General features: G+C 39.5%; 1 protein-coding gene across 1 annotated transcript in view; it reads left to right on the forward strand.

The window, feature by feature from the left end:
* LOC104127527 (collagen alpha-6(VI) chain-like) overlaps positions 1–21,109 on the forward strand; it is a 62,014-nt gene that overhangs the window by 10,208 nt on the left and 30,697 nt on the right. The window contains exons 6-20 of the mRNA XM_009640204.1: positions 1,950–2,525; positions 3,340–3,906; positions 5,788–6,134; positions 6,241–6,319; positions 8,483–8,628; positions 8,866–8,958; positions 11,821–11,889; positions 12,711–12,764; positions 14,465–14,530; positions 14,848–14,892; positions 16,385–16,447; positions 16,827–16,892; positions 17,757–17,810; positions 18,950–19,012; positions 19,106–19,168. Coding sequence (XP_009638499.1) covers positions 1,950–2,525; positions 3,340–3,906; positions 5,788–6,134; positions 6,241–6,319; positions 8,483–8,628; positions 8,866–8,958; positions 11,821–11,889; positions 12,711–12,764; positions 14,465–14,530; positions 14,848–14,892; positions 16,385–16,447; positions 16,827–16,892; positions 17,757–17,810; positions 18,950–19,012; positions 19,106–19,168 — 2,351 coding nt within the window. The remainder of the gene's footprint in view (positions 1–1,949; positions 2,526–3,339; positions 3,907–5,787; positions 6,135–6,240; positions 6,320–8,482; positions 8,629–8,865; positions 8,959–11,820; positions 11,890–12,710; positions 12,765–14,464; positions 14,531–14,847; positions 14,893–16,384; positions 16,448–16,826; positions 16,893–17,756; positions 17,811–18,949; positions 19,013–19,105; positions 19,169–21,109) is intronic.

The raw sequence follows: 21,109 nt of genomic DNA on the forward strand, positions 1-21,109 counted from the left end.
GTAGTGGGGGTTTTGTTCTGAACTTGTTAGTGTCAAGTGAAGTGTCGCAGTCACAGAGCTGGCTGCCTCTCTGTCCTAGTGTTAGTTCTTCCCATGCGAATTCTCTGCTTCCCACTGCTCTGTCTCTGAGGGGGGCACTTCGGAGGTCTCCTGCGGCACCACTCTGAGTCACAGGGCTCTGACCACTCTGTTCACGCCCCGGAGATCTAGCCGAGCATGGGTGCCTCTGATTCTTTCCCTTGAGTGTGTGAGATTAGACACCTGCATGGAAAAGTATGGGTCTTTACATAGGGTGAATAAAGCTAACAGAGAAAAGGCTTCACCCACTCCTTCCTTTGAAGTCTAATTGCCATCTCATTATACATGCCTTTCAGCTGCTATTTCTGTGGGCTCCACAGAGGGGCAAGAAAGGGAGCTTCTGATGACTCAGTCTCATTTTTTTCTGAGTAGCAGTGTTGGAAAGGCCCACGCTGTCACTGAGTGCAGTTCACTGGGGCCAGAGGCAACTACAGTGCAATCAGTGTCTTTTGCAAGAGTACATTTGTAATGCCACTTGAAATTTCTTATCCTTCTGTGTTCCCTGATGTGGCCCTTTCTGGACAAAACCAATTAAGAATTCAAGCCATTCTCTTCTTTAATTTTTTTTTCCCCCCCTATGCAGATTAAATGAATGTAGTCATATTAAGCCACACTGGCAGGCAAGCGTGCATACAATATTTATAATCTTTACAGACCTGGCCAACAAAGTGAACTGGATTGCTTTTTTCTTGGGACGATACCATTAGCTGAGGGTGTAAATGGGGCAAGCGGTCAGACAGCAAAAAGAAGCAGATGGGGTGTCCTGCTGCTGCAGGCTCTCATGGATGCCAGCTGTACTTGCAAACATGAGATAGGATTTTAAAAAACACTCGAATAGCAGCTATGCATTGTCTGACTCAATTGCACTAAGACATACTGTATTGCTGTGACAGTGCAAAAGGCTTTAAAGGGTGTGTACATTTTGATCTCTCTCTGCTGTATAAAGGTAGAACAACTTGCTGAAACTCAGATTCAAAGTTGCTGCTTCAGTCATGGAAATGCACTCACTTAAAAGAGGCGGGGTTAACCATTGAGTTCAGTACTGAAGTTTACACAGCATCCAGTTTCTGAGCTTTCAAAACTCCCTTTCTTCACCTAGGGGCGAGGCGGCGGAACTGGCGGGGAGAGTGGGGACAAGAGCAAAACATAAGGCATGCAAGGGTGATTTACTCAGAGTCCTAAGAGGTCCAAACAGTCAATGTTCAGTCATGTGGCTGTGTCTTTGCACTACTGCAATACAGAACTTGTAGCTAAGGAGTGTTTTTAAGTACTACTGCAATTAGCCAAGATATTAAGCATCATTTTTTCTTCTCCGCAGTTTTGGAAAAGGCATCAGTAGCTTCTGTAGTGAGAAAGAGCAGGTGTAAACAGGGAAGCTTGAAATATAACGAGTTGCCAGCTATCATCTGTGCTGCTCAGTATGTCTGTGAGTGGGAGAACATGGCCCTTCAGAGGGACAAGACCATTCTCCCACCAGGGAGTAGGCTGGATATTGTAAGCTATTAGAAATATTTCCACAATATCAATTGAAATATGACAACTTCTGTTTGCTATATAGGCTCTGTACTGTGGTGTCCAGACCAAAATGATAGCTTTTTTGATAACTAAGAAAACATTCAGTTTAGTCTAACTCTGCTCTGATTACTGGAATCATGTAGTTCACACTGAACAGTCTCAGAAGCAAAAAAATCTGTCATAGGTGCAGCTTATTGATAGTAACAAGACAGTTATATGTGCAAACACCATTCAGTTAGCAAAGTTATACACACATTGCACAGAACTCTGAGAAATGGACTTGTGTTATAATAATCAGTAAGATCCTGTATAATTTTACACATGAAATCTTCGCTTTTCTCAATTTGCTTTTACAGAATGCAGAAGAGTGGAACGTTTAGACATTGTGTTTGTTATGGACAGCTCTGGAAGCATAAGCCCCTCACAGTATCAGGCCATGAAAGACTTCATGATTGCCCTGGTGAAACAATCTGATGTTGGCCCAGATGGAGTTCAGTTTGGAGCACTAAAATATTCTGATGACCCAGTAGTGCTCTTCTACCTTAATAAGTATACTACAAAACTGGAGATTACTGAGGCTATCCAGAGAGATGACCCTCTAGGACAAAGAACTTACACAGCAAAGGCACTGTTCCATTCAGAAATGTTCTTCACTGAAGAACATGGCAGCCGCAAGAGCAAAGGAGTTCCCCAGGTAATTATAGTGATAACTGATGGGGAATCCCATGATAAAGACAAACTGGATGATTCAGCCCAGAGATTAAGGAACAAAGGAATTACCATCTACGCAGTTGGAGTAGAAGGAGCAAAGCGAAATGAGCTTCTGATAATGGCTGGATCAGAGGACAAATGCTTCTATGTGGATACCTTTGAAGGACTTGGGAACTTAACTGCAAATATAACAAATGATATATGTAATATTTCAGTACCAGGTAAGCGTGTACTCACAACTGGCTGTTTTGTTCAGCTTCCTCTTCTCCTACAACTGTGTTTGAAGGAAAGTCTTGCAAAGGCATCTAGCCGATCAATACAGATAACATAATCTGATTATCGCAATTTAAATTACAGTAATCTCTCCTGCTTGTTCAGTTCAGCTCTTGTAGTAGCTACTCAGTCCTACCTTCTCTTGCCATCTTTCCGAATGGAAGTAGCTATGGCTGCTGTGCTTTATTTGGGAGTTGGTCCTTTTGGGCTATGATAAGCATGCTGAGAGCAGTTGGGTTCTCAGACAGGGAAGACACATCATCTATGGCTCCTGAAGAGTCCCAATTTTGTATATACACATAGGATGGGATTTATCTTACTTTGCTTTAGCTGTCTGTACCTGTCATGTCTGGTCACCGTAGTTTTCCTTTCTAAGCAGCATGGACAGAAATAGGCATTTTTGGTGTGTGGGTCACCTGACCTTATTAGGCATTTGCACAAGGATGAGATGAAATGTGTCATTGCCCTGTGGACATTTGGTTAGGCCAATGTAACTTTGCTCAGTGGGCAAGAGGGAAATGTATCTATAGTTACTCTGCAACACACGTGCTTACAGGAGTATGTTTTGTGTTCTGAAACTAGATGACTGAATTTTTGTGTACGTTACATTTTATATGCTTAACTTTCTTTTTGTAGATCTATTTGTTGGGGTTGGTTTTGTCAATGTGACTAGTGGGATATGGGAGGTAGAGGCAGGATTATTAATGATAGACATAGAATTGTGTACTTTATTAATAATATATTTTCCTTTATCTTCTGCAGACTGTCCAAAGAAAGCAGATGTTATGTTGCTAATGGATGGTTCCAGAAGCATAGATGAAGAAAACTTCAGGATAATGATAGACTTTGTGACAAGTTTAATCAATCCAGCTGTTATTGTTCAAAATACCAAAATTGGCTTTGCAGTCTATGGTGGTGTCTATAAAGAAGAGTTCAGCCTCAGCTTTTTTCCAAACAGATCAGAACTAGAATTTAAAATTCAAAGCATCAAACAAATTAAAGGACGCCAAAGTAATATTGTAAATGCACTTGAGAAAGTGAAACACAACTTCCAACCAGAAAAGGGTAGCAGAATACATGAAAATGTCCAACAGATTTTACTGGTAATCATTGCTGGACGAACAAGCAGTAGAGCTGCAAGAGCAGCAGAAAGCCTGAGGAAGAAAGGTGTTGATATATATGCCATAGGCGTGGGAAATGTCGATCAGTCCCAGCTAACACAGATAACTGGATCACCAAGTAGGAAATACGCCGTTGATGATTTTTCTAACTTGAAAAACATTAAAAAAAGACTGGTTGATGTTATTTGTGAGGACGATAATAGAAAAGGTAAACATCCCTGAACCAAACTTTTCTGAGATCTCCATGTGCTGCTTTAAGTATGCTTCCCAGTTCTAATTGTTCTTTAGAATACATTTGGTTGATCTTCTGCAACACTCTGAAAACAGAATAGAAAAATTCTTCTCACTCACATGAAGATAAAGATCTCGGTGGAATAAATTAGCTACATCCAGTCTCTCTAAAATTGCTGAAAGAAATGACCCAGATGTTTTCTCTTTGCTGCCTCCACAGAATAAAGGATGTGAACTGACAAACAAGTAACTGCCCATGTCAGTTTGCATTGTGCTAGCTTCTCCCTTGCTGCCCATGCAAATACTCTCTTTAGATGCACGTGAACAGTTACTGTGAATTTAGTAAGTTTTCTGCAAGCTCACACCCTACTGTACTCTTCATTAACTTATCTGTATACTTATGTTCTCATTTCTGCAAATTTGAACTGATTGATTGAGATCATACAACCCAGGCTTGAAGATTTTAGTTTTAATTGTTTAAATTTATATCCAAGCTTTAGAGTGTATAATTTTTATCCACTTCCTTACTCACAGTAGAGTTTTAGCACTTTCAGATAGGTTTTGCTTCTGGGTTAACAGCAACTGTGATGCCATATCATCCAAACACTAACTTGAGAAAGTTAGAAGCAGAAACAGAAGTACCTTGTTGCAGAGCAAAAACAAGGTACTAGTAGCAATAGGTGTAATTCTTAAAAATGTGTATTTTTTCTTCTTCTGAGTTGGAGACAGAAATAATATGAGGAATTCATTCATGTCACAGAATACCCATGCAGTGACTCAGTCATACTACAGATCAGAGTAACCTGACATCTAATTAAACAAGAGACATGGTGGCAGTACTACTCATTTTGCGGCATGTGATTTCATTTTGCTTCTGATTTTCCCATCACCTCGCATGCAGTGAGAAATTATGTTAAAATGCATATTGAGAGTTGGGCGCCCCTGCTCTGTCTGCTAACTCTGCAGAGCTGTGCATGCTGCAATGAATGTGCAAGCGCAGGTAAAAAACATGATCATAGAATCATAGAATGTTTTGGGTTGGAAGGGACCCCTAGAGGTCATCTAATCCAAACCCCCTGCAGTGAGCAGGGACACCGCTAACTAGATCAGGTTGCTCAGAGCCCCGTCCCGTTCCAGTATTTCACCACCCTCATTGTAAAGAATTTCTTCCTTATATCCAGTCTAAAGCTACCCTGTTTTAGTTTAAAACCATTACCCCTTGTCCTGTCACAGCTGGCCCTACTAAGAAGATTTTCCCCATCTTTCCTATAGGCTCCCTTTAAGTACTGATGATGAAGAGCAAAGAAGGGAAGTGATTTGGTATTGGCCCAAATCTTTAACATTAAGCATAGCATTACTTTTAAAGGAATGAGAATACTACAGCAGTTACATTGTTAACTCTCCAGCACAATATGTTAAAAGCAAACAGCCCTCTGATTTTCTAAATGATACCTACTCAATTGCCTGTAGCTCAGAAATAAGGGGAAGGAATACTGTTAAGAAGGATGGGCTCTTATATTGGTTATATAAGCATCATTACAGAACACATTTTCAGTTAAAGGCATTTAGGGATTTTTGACAGCTTTATCTATCCAATATGCTTTTCATTTCCTCAATTTTTCTCTAGAAATTAGCAATTCATCTGAGTGGGTTTAAGATGAACATGTCTCTAAATTAATTAGAGACCTGATGATTCATTTTAGATAATCTACCTGAGGCTTGAAGATTACAGATTCCAGAGGCTCCTGCCTACTTAGCTGATGTGCGTTGGTCTCCCCCTGTTGTGTTTTTTCTCTTCTGTTTTTCTTTACCTGAAATGAAAATTGTTTGATGCATTTATTTATGATTTTCCCAACAGTAGCTTGTTTTGTGGATATCACTGTGGGATTTGACATCTCATCACAGAGGGAAGGCCAACACTTATTTCATGGACAGACCAGACTGGAAAAGCATTTCCCTGAGATTTTGCAAGCCCTTCTGTCTCTAAGGGACGTGAGCTGCAATGTTGGGTCCAAGGCACAGAGCAGCGTGGCTCTTAAAGTGAAGAATACTGTTACCCCGATACCCACAAAGTTCTACGTTGACAGTGAATCTGTCCTGCGTAACCTGTCAGAAGCTGTGATCAAGACACCATCCCAACTTAATGTTGAATTCTTGCAGTCACTCTGGGAAACATTTAGGAACAAGGATGAGACCCGACAAAAGGTCATGTGATGACAAAATCCTTTCTTCAAAATTGTAAAAGAAAGATTGAAGTACAATTGTCCTTTGCTTCTGTGTAATTTAAATTCTCTGTTTTATGTCTTTGTAGGTATTACTTGTGTTTTCAGATGGTGTGGATGATGACTTAGAAGCACTCGAAGAAAAATCTGAAGAACTTAAAAAGAAAGGTATCTGGTTTAGATAAGTCAGAATGTTTAATTTCTCCAGTGGCCTAGCTATGGGGTGAGAAGAGGTATTTAATTTTTTCTGCAGAAAGAGCAGAGGGAGATTAGCAGCAAACAAAAGGAGTTGTGGTCTCAGATGCCCAGTCAATATAAATCAGAATAGCTCCATTAAAGTGAGGTTGACAATGCCAGATAAGACTGTCTTCCTGCCTTGGCCCTTATCTTTGTCTGTGACTAACAGTGGATGTTTCGGGAAACCCCTGGTAACAGGGCTAAGTAAACAGTAATGCTTCTTTGCATGACTTCCACATTTAGAGATTTTATGATCTGAAACAACCTTTCTTACAATGTTTAACTTACTTTCCCACAGCCACAGATCTCTGTGTGTTTCACCAATCAATCTGCCTTGTCCTCACTATCTGTTCTCACACAGAAACCTAGCAGAGTGGGGAGAAGATAGATTGAGTAGTTTTCTTCCCCCTGCCCTGTAAGCTTCAGTATCTGCATCAGCACCTGATTTCAGAGCCGAGGGCCAGAGATGTAGGGCAGGAGGAATTGAGAAGCTGCTACAGGCTAAGCCTTTCTGATGTGTGCAGGAGACCATCGTACAAGAAACGTGAAAAACAGGACTGGAGATGAAAGGGCTAGATTTGCTAGAGGGAGATGCAAGGCTTCTCAACTGGTAGCAGTCCCTTTGGTGTGTGCTTATCCCTCATCCATACAGACATCTGTTGTCTCATGTCTGTTGTCTCTCTCTTTTCCCAACAACCTTGCAAAGAATTCCCTCTTCTGAACAGCAGGCAAGTGGCAAGAAGAGCTGTAGTGGAGTACAAGGGTGACAAGTGCAGGCAGTAAAATGGAGCGTTAACAGTCCTTTTAGCAAAGATGCTATTAACTGCAGAGCGGTAGTAATGGGGAGAACATGAACTTCATTTGGACACTATGGCAGCCACATGGGAAAGATGAGAAGGTAGATATGCCTAACAGCTCACTCAGCTGTACCAAAGACTGTTTTCCTTGGAGTGCTGTGTATGGTTGGTCAGTTTTCCTGTGTCAATAAGCAAATTAGGTGTAGGAGTATGATTTGGGATTGAGTTTTAAAACACATTTTAAAAGAAATTTTAAAACATTGTTGGGCTTATTTGTGGGTGGGTTTTGTTTGGTTTGGCTGTTTTTTACTTTCATTTGCTGGGGCTGCGCAGCATCATTCAGCTAGAGATTGCTCTTGCCTCTGTTCAAGTGAGTCAGGAGTCTGTCTGCTAGATTCAGGGAACTTAAACCAGAGTAAAATCAGGTTTTTTAGATTTGAATCTGCTGATGTTGCCAGCTGCATTATACAACTGTATAAAAGGGACTCAGGACCAAGCCAGAAACCTGGAAAAATACTGCTTGTTGCTGTTGCTGTGACCAGCGTACTCCTCTGTGCATTTGGCTCCTTCCCTAAGTCTCACCCTGGAATCCCAATATAACTGTATTTTCAACTGAATTGTTGCCTTACTGTGCTTTTCCCCCTTAAACCAGGAAATGGACTTTCCCCTGTTGTTTCTTTGAATGATCTGAGTTCAAGGGGAGTACTTCAGGACATTACTGCACAGCATATCTCTTTGCCTCTTGCTTTGCAACCTAAGGAATTGTCTTGTGGCCACAGGCTTACTCTAATTTCACACTGGTGTCATTCTAGATCAATGTAAAGACATGCATTTGTACAGCAAAGCTGGGTTGGAGAAACAGAGAATTCAGATCTGTAATTTCTCTGATGTCTACCTCAGCTTTAGATATACTATCACAGCAGATGGAATGATGACTTGGAGCCACCAATATTTGTTGTTATTTTAATGTAAAAAGAAGTGCAACCTAAAGCTTCTGTTTTTCCTAAGAGCTAAATGATTAAGTGAATATTTATGTTAACACCCAAATCAACCATATGGTCTTGAGTCATTAATCATTATTCAAATAGGAAGATTTTTATGTTGAGCCTTGTATTGGCTTTTCATTGTCACTAGCACTTCATTTGAATCACTTACAGAATCATATACCATCAAAAGTATGGTACAGCTGTCATTTCTAATAGATATCATTCACCTTCTTCATGATACACATATATATAAGGTACAGAAACATTTTTTCGGTGGAACTGATATTTATATTCATATTTATTATAATTAGGTTTGGATGCTCTTATAACTGTTGCTCTGGAAGGAGCCTCCAATTTTCAAAACCTCCAATCCATTGAGTTTGGAAAAGGATTTGAATATGGAACTCACTTAGATATTGGCATGACAGATATTGCTAGCAGGCTATCCAAGATCTTGGTAAGTTATTTGATAAAGAATGAATGTGCACAGTAAGTTCTTGGGTAAAAGATCTTGCACAATCAGACCATAAGTGTCAAGTCTGGTAAATATGACTAACAAAGGAGTCGTGCTATTAATAGAGCATAAAGTCCCGTTGTATTCTTATGGTGAGTGCTTCCAGTAAGAGCAGGAGCAAAGCCATGAGGAAATTTTTGGGAAATACATTTACATCTTCAGTAACTTCTTCTTTTTAAGAACAATATTGCTGAGAAGACCTGCTGCTGTTTGTCTTGCAAATGTACTGGGGAAGAAGGTGAAATCGGAGATAGGGGAAAAGGAGGAATAAAGGTAAGAATGCATCCTAGCTTTGTATTGCTAAGTTTGAGTTGTAAATAATGATAGGCTGCATGTGGAAAAAAATCACACCTTGGGTGGTACTTAACTGCTTTTGCCACAGCTACTGATGAGTGCAATGCACAAAAATGATTCTGCATGTGAATGCAGTGCTGCTGGTGACTGTAATCAGGATTCAGTGATTGTCCAGCCTGATGCTATTACCTTGCAGGTCAGCAAGAAGAGCTGTGGGTCATTAAAACAGGTTTTTCTTTTCTGAGCTTCTCCTAAGCTGCAGATAGATTTCCAATAGTCCCCTTGAGCTGCACTGAGTGATTTAGGTGAGAACTAAGCTGTCTTTTGAGTCTGGTCACTGAGATATAAGAAAATGATAAATGCAAAGGAAAAGTCTTGTCTTAAAACCAAAACATCTAGATCCTTTACTTGTGTTGATAATTTTAAATCTAAGCCAGTTGATTTTTTCACTGTTAGCTGTCTGCTATTGACTGCTTTGGAGAAAGGCAAGAGGATGAAGATGATTATCTATCTATGTTTTATGGCATCATTTTTGTATATCTTCCAAAATCACAATATACCTTCTGTCTAACAATGCAGGAGGAGGCATCAGTCATCAGTTATGAGTAGTATGGAGGCTGGGGAACATTGCATAATTGATGAGCTCATCTAAAGATTCTAATAATGGTTTTGCTTAGCAACTTGCCTGCTTTTCCCTAGAATGTGTGTCTTTCAGAGATATCTCTTCAGAGCTGTCAGGAAGTTCCTAATGACTGCATTTTTTAACAGTCTTGGAACAACTTAGGGTAGCAATCAGTTGTTTCTGCAGGAGTTCCAGGAAGAACCAAAACCTCATGAGGATGTTGTATTTTGATAGTAAAGACTTCCATTAAATTCAATGGAAAGATGCCAGTGAAATGCTCCAGGCTAGGGAATTACAAGTTCATCCATGCAAAAAGCAAAAAGTACTTCAAATGAAATTATTTGTCTTTTGATGTTTATTTTTTTTTACTAACTAGATGTCCAGTTAAGGAATGCAGCAGAGCCCTCCTAAACCTCAGACATCTGTGACTTTCCTTGTATTCTTTTCCTTTGATGTAATTAAGAAATAGTGGGAAATTCTGTACTGTAGGTCAGTAGTGTAACATTTAATTCTATTTAAAGTAGCTTATTTTGACAGCTTCCATAATAATTGAGAATTCTGACAAATGTGTGCATAAATTATAAATAAAAACATGCTCTATCATGTGGGTATTTGAAGAATGTACTTTTTCAAGCCATCAGGAGTGCAAATATGGTAGAAGAATGTCCCCTGTATAAGTGAAGCATTAATTTATATACAGTCCTGATGTCCCTGCAGACAAACATGTTGACTGGTCACTCAATAATGGGTGTTGATTCTCACCTCTATGTTTCAGCAGCCATCAGCACTGCTGCTGGAGGCTTCGGATTTTCTGACTCCAACAGCTGACAAAATGGGCAGCCCAGGCTTATATAGTGTTAGTTCACATACATTTTTTGAGCAGCCATAGCTTTATTTTGTCCTCTAGCTCTTCTCTGCTTTTCCGGAGTTAAAGAATTCCCTTGAGTCTTTTCACACTTATCATCTTGTCCCCTGCACAGCATCTCTTCTGCCCTGGGTTCTTCTTTCATTATAAACATTAAGCAAAGTCCAAGATAGGTTTGCAGGTGCACTTGCAGGACAGCTGTGCCCTGCTGCTATTTCTTATGCTCTGCCAGGCCAGATGGTGAGTTCCTGCCTTGCCAGGGCAAACTATAGCCTCTGTCACCTGCTAGCATGGCATCTGTGATCTGGTAGTTTGCTTAATGCTGTGAGTTTTCACAGGAACCTGAATGACCATAGAAGAAGGTGCTCCTTTGCAGCCTCAGTTCACAACCAGAACAAACTTTGCTGCTCCAAAAGACAAAGTACAAAGCAACCCCTTGCAGGGTAGCACTTTGCAGAGCTGATGACTAAATAAAATTTTGGGGGGTTGGGCACTCTCTCAGGAGAGAGTGTATATGAAGGCTTTTCACTTTCCAAAAATCTCTCACAAAATATTATGCCAGCGTCAGTGACTTCCCCCGCCTGGTAGCATAACAGCTACTCACATGAAGCCCTACCTCAAAATTCAGTACAATGGCTTGTGTGCCAGGCTACATTTTCACTCTCCAAACATTACCCTGTTGAAAAAGAGGCTTCTGAATTCAGGTTCTTTGGCCTACAAATATTTTTTTGCACAGGAGAAGGGCAATGAGAGATTGAAAGAATGTTCTTTCTTATCCTCTTCTACACATGGCTCATTTAATCCTGAAACATTTGGAGTTCTATTAAGCCTGTGCTGAGACACAAACCTGAGACAGCTGTTTCTGGTGCAGCTTTCATATGTGTGGAATCATAGGACAATGGATATGCCCACCTTGGATTCAGAATGGTTTGTTTTGCTGATTAGATGTCTCCTAAAACAGTTCTCATCAATCATACACTTTTTAAGATACTATCCCCACAACTTCTTTATTTACTAGTATCCCTCTTCCCTCCTGGGCTCCAAAACAGGGTAAATAGTGCACTCCTAGCTCTTCTATAAAGTTATGTTACATTAACTCCTTCAAAAATAAATGACCTAGAGTAGAAAATTATTTGAAGGAAGAATGTTAAATTGGAAACGTTAAGAACTTTTGTAAGTTTTGTGGTTATAAAGAATATAGCCTGAAAAGTGATTGACTTCTAAAAATCTGCTTTGACTACACAAGGAAGTACTCTACATAGCCTCTAAAACCTCTGCCATATCTGTTCAGAAATATTTCCTGGCTAACATCTATTTGGGGCTTATTTTTTAAAGTACACTCCCTTCTTACAAGGAGAGGTACCAGACTCTCTCAGGTCAAATCCTTAGTTTGGTTTATATCAAAAGTCATGACTTGGAGAAGGTATGTTTTATCTATATGGGTGGCAGTTGCTCTTTGGTCATCCTCAGTATGCTTTCTTGCTCATCCAGGCTGACAAATGGGGGCCATTAAAGCAATCAGTCTCATGCCAGTGTGGAGAAGCTCCAATCATACAATCGTAGAATGGTTTGGGTTGGAAGGGACCTCTGAAGATCATCTCATCCAACCCCCCCTCACCAGCAAAGACAGAAGAGCAATTGATTGACTATTATTGACACAAAAGGCATTCAGGAAGAAACCATTTGAAGCAGAAGCAGCCAATGACACTTGTTTTCTACCCAAACCAATTAAACATTCTTCATAAAAAAGCAAAATAAGCATTTACCTATGACAGATTATGAATTTTGTATGATGTTTTCCCTTTTTTTCCCCATCAATCAGCTTTTAAAGATTTGGTAATTAAGGTATATCTCAATGTTGTCTTGAAATGTATAATTAGTTGCTGAAGACACTTTAAAACTTTGAAAGAGCTTTTCCTGGGGCCTGCAGTGACAGAAAATTGTTTCTCCCTGGAGCATCTAATAAAAACATTGGGCCACCTTCAAATTTAAATGTGGGACAGATAATGCGTTAGTGATGCATTAAACTGTTAGTAACATTAGGGGAAACAACAGGAGAAAAATAATCAGGAAAGAAGTTATTTGTTATTCAAGTTTTCAACAGTGTTTGAAGCCCAGAATAAGCAAAGGGACAGAACAAGCAAAGAACAATATAATGGCCCATTGAGTTTTTCCAGAATATCCTCAATAGTTTCTGGAAGTCAACCAAGTATTATAGCATTATCTCTCATCTTTTACCTTCAGGGACCAAATGGTGTTAAAGGCAACCTGGGATATCTTGGAGATGAAGGAGAACCGGTAAGTTATAACACTTCAAGAACAAGTGTTTGTGAAAACTAAAACCATTGAGCAAGGGGAAAAAAAGAGCATCTAAACTATCTGGATAGTGAATTTACAAAGTTTTATTACCTTTCCAAGGTAGGAACTCCCTCACATCATTTGAATAAAACACAGACAAGATTGTAAAATTTTCAGTAACGTTTCTTGGGATATAATGGATATATATTACAACAACCTGATTAGCTCGTGTATGTGGCTGTCTGGGTGCCTACTTAGCAAAGCTGTTTGGGAACTTATTTTCATGCCTGTAGAAGATTTCTACAAAAAACATTTTTTTCCCTCATTTTTTTTCATGTTTTCTGAAGTTATTATTGAAAAGCCTAAAAGTCTTGTATGGGGAATCTGAAAGTAAACAAATGGAGACAAGCCCAGTCATTTTCTGCAGAAGGAACTGTTAATAAGCCAGTTTTAGCCAGGCGAGACCATCTCTTTGATCTAGGCATCCATTTTTAGACATTTTTGGTTATATCTAAATTAGCTATGTTTTTTGAAGACCATCTGAACCATATTCTCTTGATTTGACCAAAGTGTCATATTTTTTGGTGCTGGTAGGTCACTGAAACCAAAAACATGAAAGGGAAGGAGACTGGAAAATTACTACAAGGCTATGAGCACCTCTTGATGGATACGTTTGCTCCCAAAAGAGCAAACACTTCTTGTCTATATAGCTTTTGTTTCAAATTAAAAAAAAAACCAAACTACTAAATGAGCAAAGACCCATCAGTGGAAACTAAAAGTAACTGCAGTGACAGTGAGGAAGTAGCATAATAGTGTAATGGATGTTAGAGAGGAGCCTGGCCCAAGCTGTCATCAGGAGAATGCAGTAACTGTTTCTGTTGGAGTTGTCAGCCAGTTTGTAATAGTTTGTAGGCCTTGTTCTGGAAGACTGCTTGCTCTTTTATATGTCAAGATGCAGCACTCCAAAAACAGGTCTGCAGATTGTAATGGTATCATCACGTTGTATTTGCTTTTTCATCTCACCATGCAGGGAGAATTTTTTTGTGGAAATCATGTCAGGCAGGCCCACAAATATTAGTTCTGCTCTGTGAGATTTTTGTAGTTGTATGTTGTTTCAAATTTAAGATGCACTAGTATAGTGATACTTTTTCACAGGAGTTAGATCTGCCAAAATGGTAGCTGGAGACTGGGGATTCTAAGTGTAATGTGAATATTAACAGAACAATGCATATGGCTAAAAAGAAGTCAAAATTATAGCAAGGGTGATTAAAAATATTTTAATATTTGCTAGGATAATACTACTATATTTGATCTTTCATAGGTCACTGAATTAGGAGGATCTTGCAGTTGCACATTTCTCTGTTGTTGCAACCTCATTAATCTGCAGTCAACCAGGGACTTTTCCAGGGCTACAGCCCTCGAGAAGAAGGCTTTCCAGGTCTACAGGACCAGATATCTCTAATAGATAAATTAGCTGCCAGCCTATGTAGACCTGGATTGGATTCTTCTTTTCTCTCTTTCAGGGCCCAAGAGGACCACCTGGACCACAAGGAAGACAAGGCAACATAGGGTGTCCAGGCAAAAGAGGTTTAAAGGTTAAACAAAAGTTCCGAAAATACTGTTTCATTATGATCTAGAATAATCCTTCAAAGTTTTTATCACATGTTATTCTAACATTTGCCATCTTTTTTTCTTTTCAGGGCTTTCGAGGATTTGTTGGGGAAAAGGTGCAGTATAACTCTAGACAGTCTGAGTTTCTGAGTACAGTATTCTTTAGGGCTTTGTCCTGCACTAAATGGAGATTTTGAAAGTTTTGCAGAGATGTCAGTGAGTGTTAAGTCAATGTTACTTTTTTTAGGCTGCTTTGTAGATGTCTGCTGCAATGCCCAGTTTATGGTTATGCCTAGGGAACATATGAGAAATGAAACATCAAGCATTAATTCTTGTGTTTAGCTTTTCTTCTGGGTTTTTTGTTGTTTTTTTTTTTCTTCATCTTGGTCTATGTCACCCTATTCTTGCTGGATTTTGTAAATGTGCACTGGTTGTTTTTGTGAGAAATTCATACACATTTGTATAATTTCAGGGTGAAAATGGGGAAGATGGGAGCGATGGAATTAGAGGAGAAGAGGTACATTATTTTCTTTCTTCGTCGTCTTGACCTCAAGTTACTGAGTGAGAAAAATTAATTAATATAAAACCCGGTAACATTTTGTTATCTCGTATCAGTCAGGGTTTGGATTTAAGAACAATATTATGGCTGTTTCATGAAACTGTCCCTATGAGAAATGTCTTTAATAAACTCTCAAGCACAAGGAGAGGACCTTGTACCAAAAAGATACTTGCATGTTTTTTGTTTGAACTCCTATCAGGAGAGTTATTACAGGACTTCAGCATCTGAAGAAGAGCAAACTAGTGATGAATAGCCAGTGGGTATTTTTGTAAGCAGGGTATATACCCAGAAAATAGTTGCTCTGTAGGATGTTTCTATTTGAAAGAGAATTTGAAGAATAATTAGATCTGTACCTTATAGTCTTCTAGGTGGGCATTTTCTTGTATTAAGGGATCAAGTACTTTCTGCATATGACTGATTTTTATTTGGCTAAAGATAGATATGAATCCTCCTACCTCTGTAGTACCCTGGCAGATTCACATACACGAGACGAGAGGGGTTTTTATTATCTGTGTTTGCCAACGTCAAGGAGCTTGTTTTTCATAAAGCATGGAGCAGCCCTGTTGCCTTTCCAGTTACCTTGCCGTCTGAAACAAGATGTGATTTAGGACTCCAAATGACAAGAAGAGAAACTGCCTGGTGGCAGCTTCAGTAGGCAGTTGGAAAATTGACCATTTGTCTTTTTGCCGTTTGTAGAATGGCTGACTGAAGCAAAAAACACAGCCTGGCAGACACGGAACATTTTGGCTTGGTCTGTGTAATAAAAAACAATCCACAGTGGGAACAAAGGTGTGGGAATTGAGGTGACTGGTTACAGTTTAAGCCTCCAGAATTCAATGCCTGCTCTTAGGAATGGCAGGCTGGTGGATGGCCATGCAGGTCTATATATGAACACTTAAACATGCAGGAGCAACAACTGGGCACCTGTTTCAAGTGTGGAAAGCAATACTCTCAAATAACTGCTTGGTACCTCACTTCCAGAAGAAACTGTCTTACCCTTTCTGCCCTTATACAGGTGCCCAAGGAGGCACAGGGCTGATTGATTGCTACTTGGAAGACTCTGGTTATTCACAGATGAGGCACTATTGCATTCAAAACATGAAATGTATGTTAGCATACCCCTCTCAAAGATGTAGTCTACAAACGAAGTTCTTTGATATTTGGAATAATTTCTGGTTTGTTGCAATATGTATTTTGAATTTATTCTTTAGTTAAAAAAAACCAACAAAAATGAAAACATTAAACAAAATGTAGAGCACAGTGCCTGTTTCTATATTGCTTCCTATCCAAGAATGCCCAAGTTTCTGGGGTTTTGGGAGTGGAATTGTGGAAGAAACTGTGAGTGAGACTAAAAATGAAGGTTGGAAGGTTGGAACTTGGACCTATCTCTTGGCAATTCCTGCACAAAAGTAGTGCTTCAGGTTCTTACCGAGATATGTTCTGATTTCAGGGAAGTCCAGGGCCAAGAGGACCCCCTGGTGATCGTGGCCAGAAGGGCCTTCGCGGATATCCTGTATGTTTTTCAAGTGCATTATTATTTTCTAGATTCAGATTGTCTGTGTGTATATTCATGAGTAGTCTCCTGTGCACTGGGGCAAAAATGACAGATTCTTCCAGTGTGTTCACATGATGTTGCAATGACTGTAGCAACTCTAATACATAGGCTTTTTACTAACCCTTTATATAGGTAAAGATCTCTATTGTTTTGCTAAAGAAGAATGTTTACAGTTTTTAAGTAGTTAGTACTACCAAACCCTTGATCTGATCTCTCTAAACAGCACTCCTAATGTTGACAGTAATCATATGCATTGACTAAGGACTGACTTGTTTATTTAACATCTCAGATTTTGTAAGAATAAGCATTCTTACTGGGAGGTGTTTCATTTTTTCAGGGTAACCCTGGACTGAACAGTGCAATACCAGGAACAAGAGGCTTTGCAGGAGAAGAGGGGCAAGAGGTAATATTTAGAAATATGTGGAATTTCTGTAAGATACCTGCTTGTCAGTTATACAGTTTTCTCCTCCTATCTGCACTATTTTAAATATATCTCTGTTTAGATTCACAAGCACAGCCATGTTCACAGATCCCTTGGATATCAGCATAGCTTCTAAATCCATCCAAGATCCATGCCTGGACCATTGGCAAGGGAACTGAATACTCTCCTTTTCTCTGGAAACCAGCTGGGGGGAAGCTCAGCTACCTCCAGGGAAAAGCAACAGCCCCACTCGCACTTAGAGTGAACTGAAAACAGATTTTGTCATCCAGATGAGAGACCTGAGAAAATGGTCTGGTGTTAAGTCCCACACTGCTTTTGGGGAGAGTTAAAAGACTGGGTGAGCTTTTTTTCCTATGAGACAACAGTACCAATGCTTGCCTCTTGTGTGATACTTTTCAGCAAGAGCGTGCCCTCACAAGCAGTCTGTGTCATTATCCTCAGTGCAGCAAAGGAATAAAGTGAGGCACCGAGCAAGGAAGTAACTTGCCCAATATCAAAGAGCTGGCTAGAAGCAGAGCCGGGAATCTGCTGACTCTTTAGCCCCCAGCCCTGTGCTCTTAACAAGGGCCTGCAGGAATCTTTCGGAGAAAAGTTGTAATGGTATTTGCCAGCTCTTCCTGCTATGAGCCAGGCCCATTCAGAGATGCGGTTGCTTTTGGTGGTCAGTGCTATTTACTGAAAGTCTTTGACAGAGAATGTTGTTGTGAGGAAGTCCTACAAGACAGTTTTTGACAGTCTTAAAAATTTGGCTTGCAAAAATGGACAAAAGAAGAAATGAGAAATTGCAGTGATTAAATTAAATTAAATTAAATTTTCCATGTACAGGGTGAGAGAGGACAAAAAGGCTCACGTGGGCCATCAGGAGGCGTAGGCAACCCGGTAAGTTCCTTTAATAGAGGAAGCTTGTACACAGTGAAAATGAAAAACAGTTCTTAACTTGCTTGGGCTTGATTTAGTGGGAGAATGCTTTCTAGCCTCTGCCTTGCATGCACTTTTGATAGCAATATTTAATTTTGTGAGTAGCAATACTCTTATTGTTAAATAAAAATACTTTTTTCCTAAGCAACATTCAGAATGGCACTGGAGGCCAAAACTGGACTATTGGTTTTGAAACTATATTGTTTTTTAAAAAGCATAAATTTTGCATTTGTCTATCTGTTTAGCTGAAAAGTTTTAATGAAGTAATCAGGACAAGTTATCCACTTTTAAAAGCATTCAGGTGATACCTAACTTGGCCTCACAGCCATTATTTTTTTTTACCTTGTCTTAGGGAATACCAGGACAAAGGGGACAACGGGGACCAGATGTAAGAACTATTCGTTTTTTATATCATCTGCCCTTTTCCACATAGGATCTTAATCAAGAATTTTGAAAAAGATAATTCAAAATAGTTGCAGTAGATATGTTTGAGAAACATTAACTGATCAGGAGCATCATGTGGACTTTTATGTGTATGCTTCATGCTATTACACTAAACGACCTGCAGGAGTATGTTCCAAATATTGCACAGATAAAACGGCAAATTTTAGGTATTTATAGCTTGCATGTAAGTATTGTTAGATACAAAAAATGTCTTTTCTCATTTGTTTGTATCAATTTCCAGCACTGGGCCTTCAAAAGCAGAAGGTGCTGCTTTTAGTCCTCAGCAAGACTTTCCCAGTGACAACTGTATTAAATGATTTTTAGTGCCTCGAATATTGTCCACATGCAAGATTTTACTTCAGGAAAGTTATCACTGTGTGGTTTCAGGAGTACTGTCTTTGGATTGGTTTTGCTGTGTTGATTACTAGTTCATTCTGGGTCTGCAGTGTTCAATCTGTTGAAATCAGGCTGGTTAGATAGATCCTCTGGAATTTTTCTTGACATCTGTAAATGCAAGAAAATATGTTATCCATAGCAGGAAGACATAAAGAAAAAAACCACAGCTTTTTAATACAATAAATCCCAACATGTTACTGTCTGTTAGATCACATGAGAAGACCTTAACATGACAAAGATTTGTTGTCATTTAATAACAGGGCAATCGTGGACAGCCTGGTCAGTATGGCTTGCAAGGAAAACAAGGATACAGAGGACCTCAGGTAAACATTAGTATTATTCACAAAAGCAAAAAATCCCAACACTAATCATTTGTGTGTGTTAACTGAACTCTTTTGTACACTTTGGTTTTTTAGGGACAAAAAGGCATTAATGGTCAAAAAGGACAGAAAGGGAGACCAGGACGTAAGGGTCCTCCAGTAAGTAATATACTGAAAGCATACCATGTTGTTTAATTGTAAAGTACCGGATGTGTAACCAAATGAGGGTTGCAGTCTGAATGTTTTTCATTACATTGATTTTTCAAGTTTCTTTTCAGTACATGGTACCGACCAGAAAAGGAGATACACATTGCTAAGAGACAAAAGCAATAAAAGTTTTCTATAAAACTTAATTATTACTGATCAAATATTAGCTTTCTAATAATGCCACCTTCCTAGCAATAATGGAGAAAACAGTGATAGTGTAAGGCACTTCTCCTGCATCAATATTTTTTCCAATCTGTGATAAATTCTGCAATTATACCTAATACCTTTTTGTAGTCATCTATAACAAGCTATTAACAAAGGACTTGACAGTTTTATTATAGTAAGCTAGGACAAAAGAAAAGATGAAAGGTCATGCAGAAACTTAATCTAACAATTATCATAATTTTAGTTCATAAGAATTCTAGTTCTTTCATTAGCCAAAATCTGTCTTAGCGAGGTTTTCTGTTTTGGCTCCTTAGTCTCCTTTCTGGGCGTGTATCTTGTTCCAAGTGCTGTAGCACAGGGTTTGTTTTTTGTTTTGTAAGGGCTTGCTTTCAAGAGCAGTGATGGTATGGATATTAGTGTATTAACCTTTTTGCCGTCTACGCTCTGACATCCTACAACCTCCTGTGCATTGTCAACTGATCTGTATAGTTGTAATTGAATACTTTAATTCAAAAGCAAAGTAAACAGAGGCTGATTTTCACAATCCAGTGGAATAATCTGGCCAGACAGGCTAAAAGTTGGTGGTTAAAGACATTAAGTAACATGTGTGAACTAACACCTCTCATGTGTGCCTTCCCGTAAGCCCTCATATTGGCTTCCTGGTGACAGGCCTCCCAGTAACACCCAAATCCCAGGAGACTCCCTTGCTCACTCGCTTCTTTCTCTGAAACTACCGTTCCCTCCTGTCATCCCTACACACACTACAGATGCTTTCAAACTTGAAACCATAGCATCTACACCCCGGTGTGTTTGCTCATGTTTTTCTTTTGCAAGTTCTATCATAACTTGCGGGGTTACTATTACCTGTTTTTCTGGCGTTACCCACCATCCTTCCGTATTTTGTGATGCTTTCAATTGTTCTGCTAATTGATCATCCAATCTATTATATTTTGGTTTTGAATTTGGAATTTTTATCTGTTTTACTGGTACTGATATAAGGATACCTTGTGATGCAGCCTCCTTTGCAGCTTTATCTATCTGCCAATCGATTACCTATGTTCACAGCTGTTTGCCCGAGTTGATGAGCCTTGCAATGCATTACCGCCACTTCCTTTGGTTTCTGCACATCTTCCAGAAGTTGGAGAATTTCTTCTTTATACTTTATTGGGGATCCTTGGGCCGATAGCAATCCTCTCTCCTTCCAAATAGCTCCATGAGCATGGATTACACCAAAGACATATTTAGAATCGGTCCAGATATTTACCCTTTGTCCTTCTGCCATTCGTAGAGCTTGCTTTAAAGCCACCAACTCTGCTTTCTGTGCTGAGGTATTTGCAGGTGGGGTCCCTGACTCCAATACCTTGGTGGTGGTGATGACAGCGTATCCAGCCATTCGCTTTCCATTTTGCACAAAGCTGCTTCCAACTGTAAACAATTCCAGATTGGGATTTTCCAGGGGTTCATCTTTCAGGTCTGATCTGCTAGAACAAACTTGTTCAATAGTTAACAGGCAGTCATGTTCTAAGTTTCCCATTGGGTTTTCTGCTGACAGGAACATCGCTGGATTGACAATTGCTGTGGTTTTTAATTCCACATCATCTTGTTCTAATAAAACAACCTGATATTTCAACATTCTGCTGGGGGACAGCCCATGACCCCCCTTTTGTTCCAGGACAGTAATTACCATGTGTGGTACATATGCCCCCATCTTTTGACCCAGAGTAAACT

The sequence above is a fragment of the Egretta garzetta genome, unplaced genomic scaffold, assembly GCF_000687185.1.
Source record: "Egretta garzetta isolate BGI_Z169 unplaced genomic scaffold, ASM68718v1 scaffold96, whole genome shotgun sequence".
NCBI classification, from domain to species: Eukaryota; Metazoa; Chordata; class Aves; order Pelecaniformes; family Ardeidae; genus Egretta; species Egretta garzetta.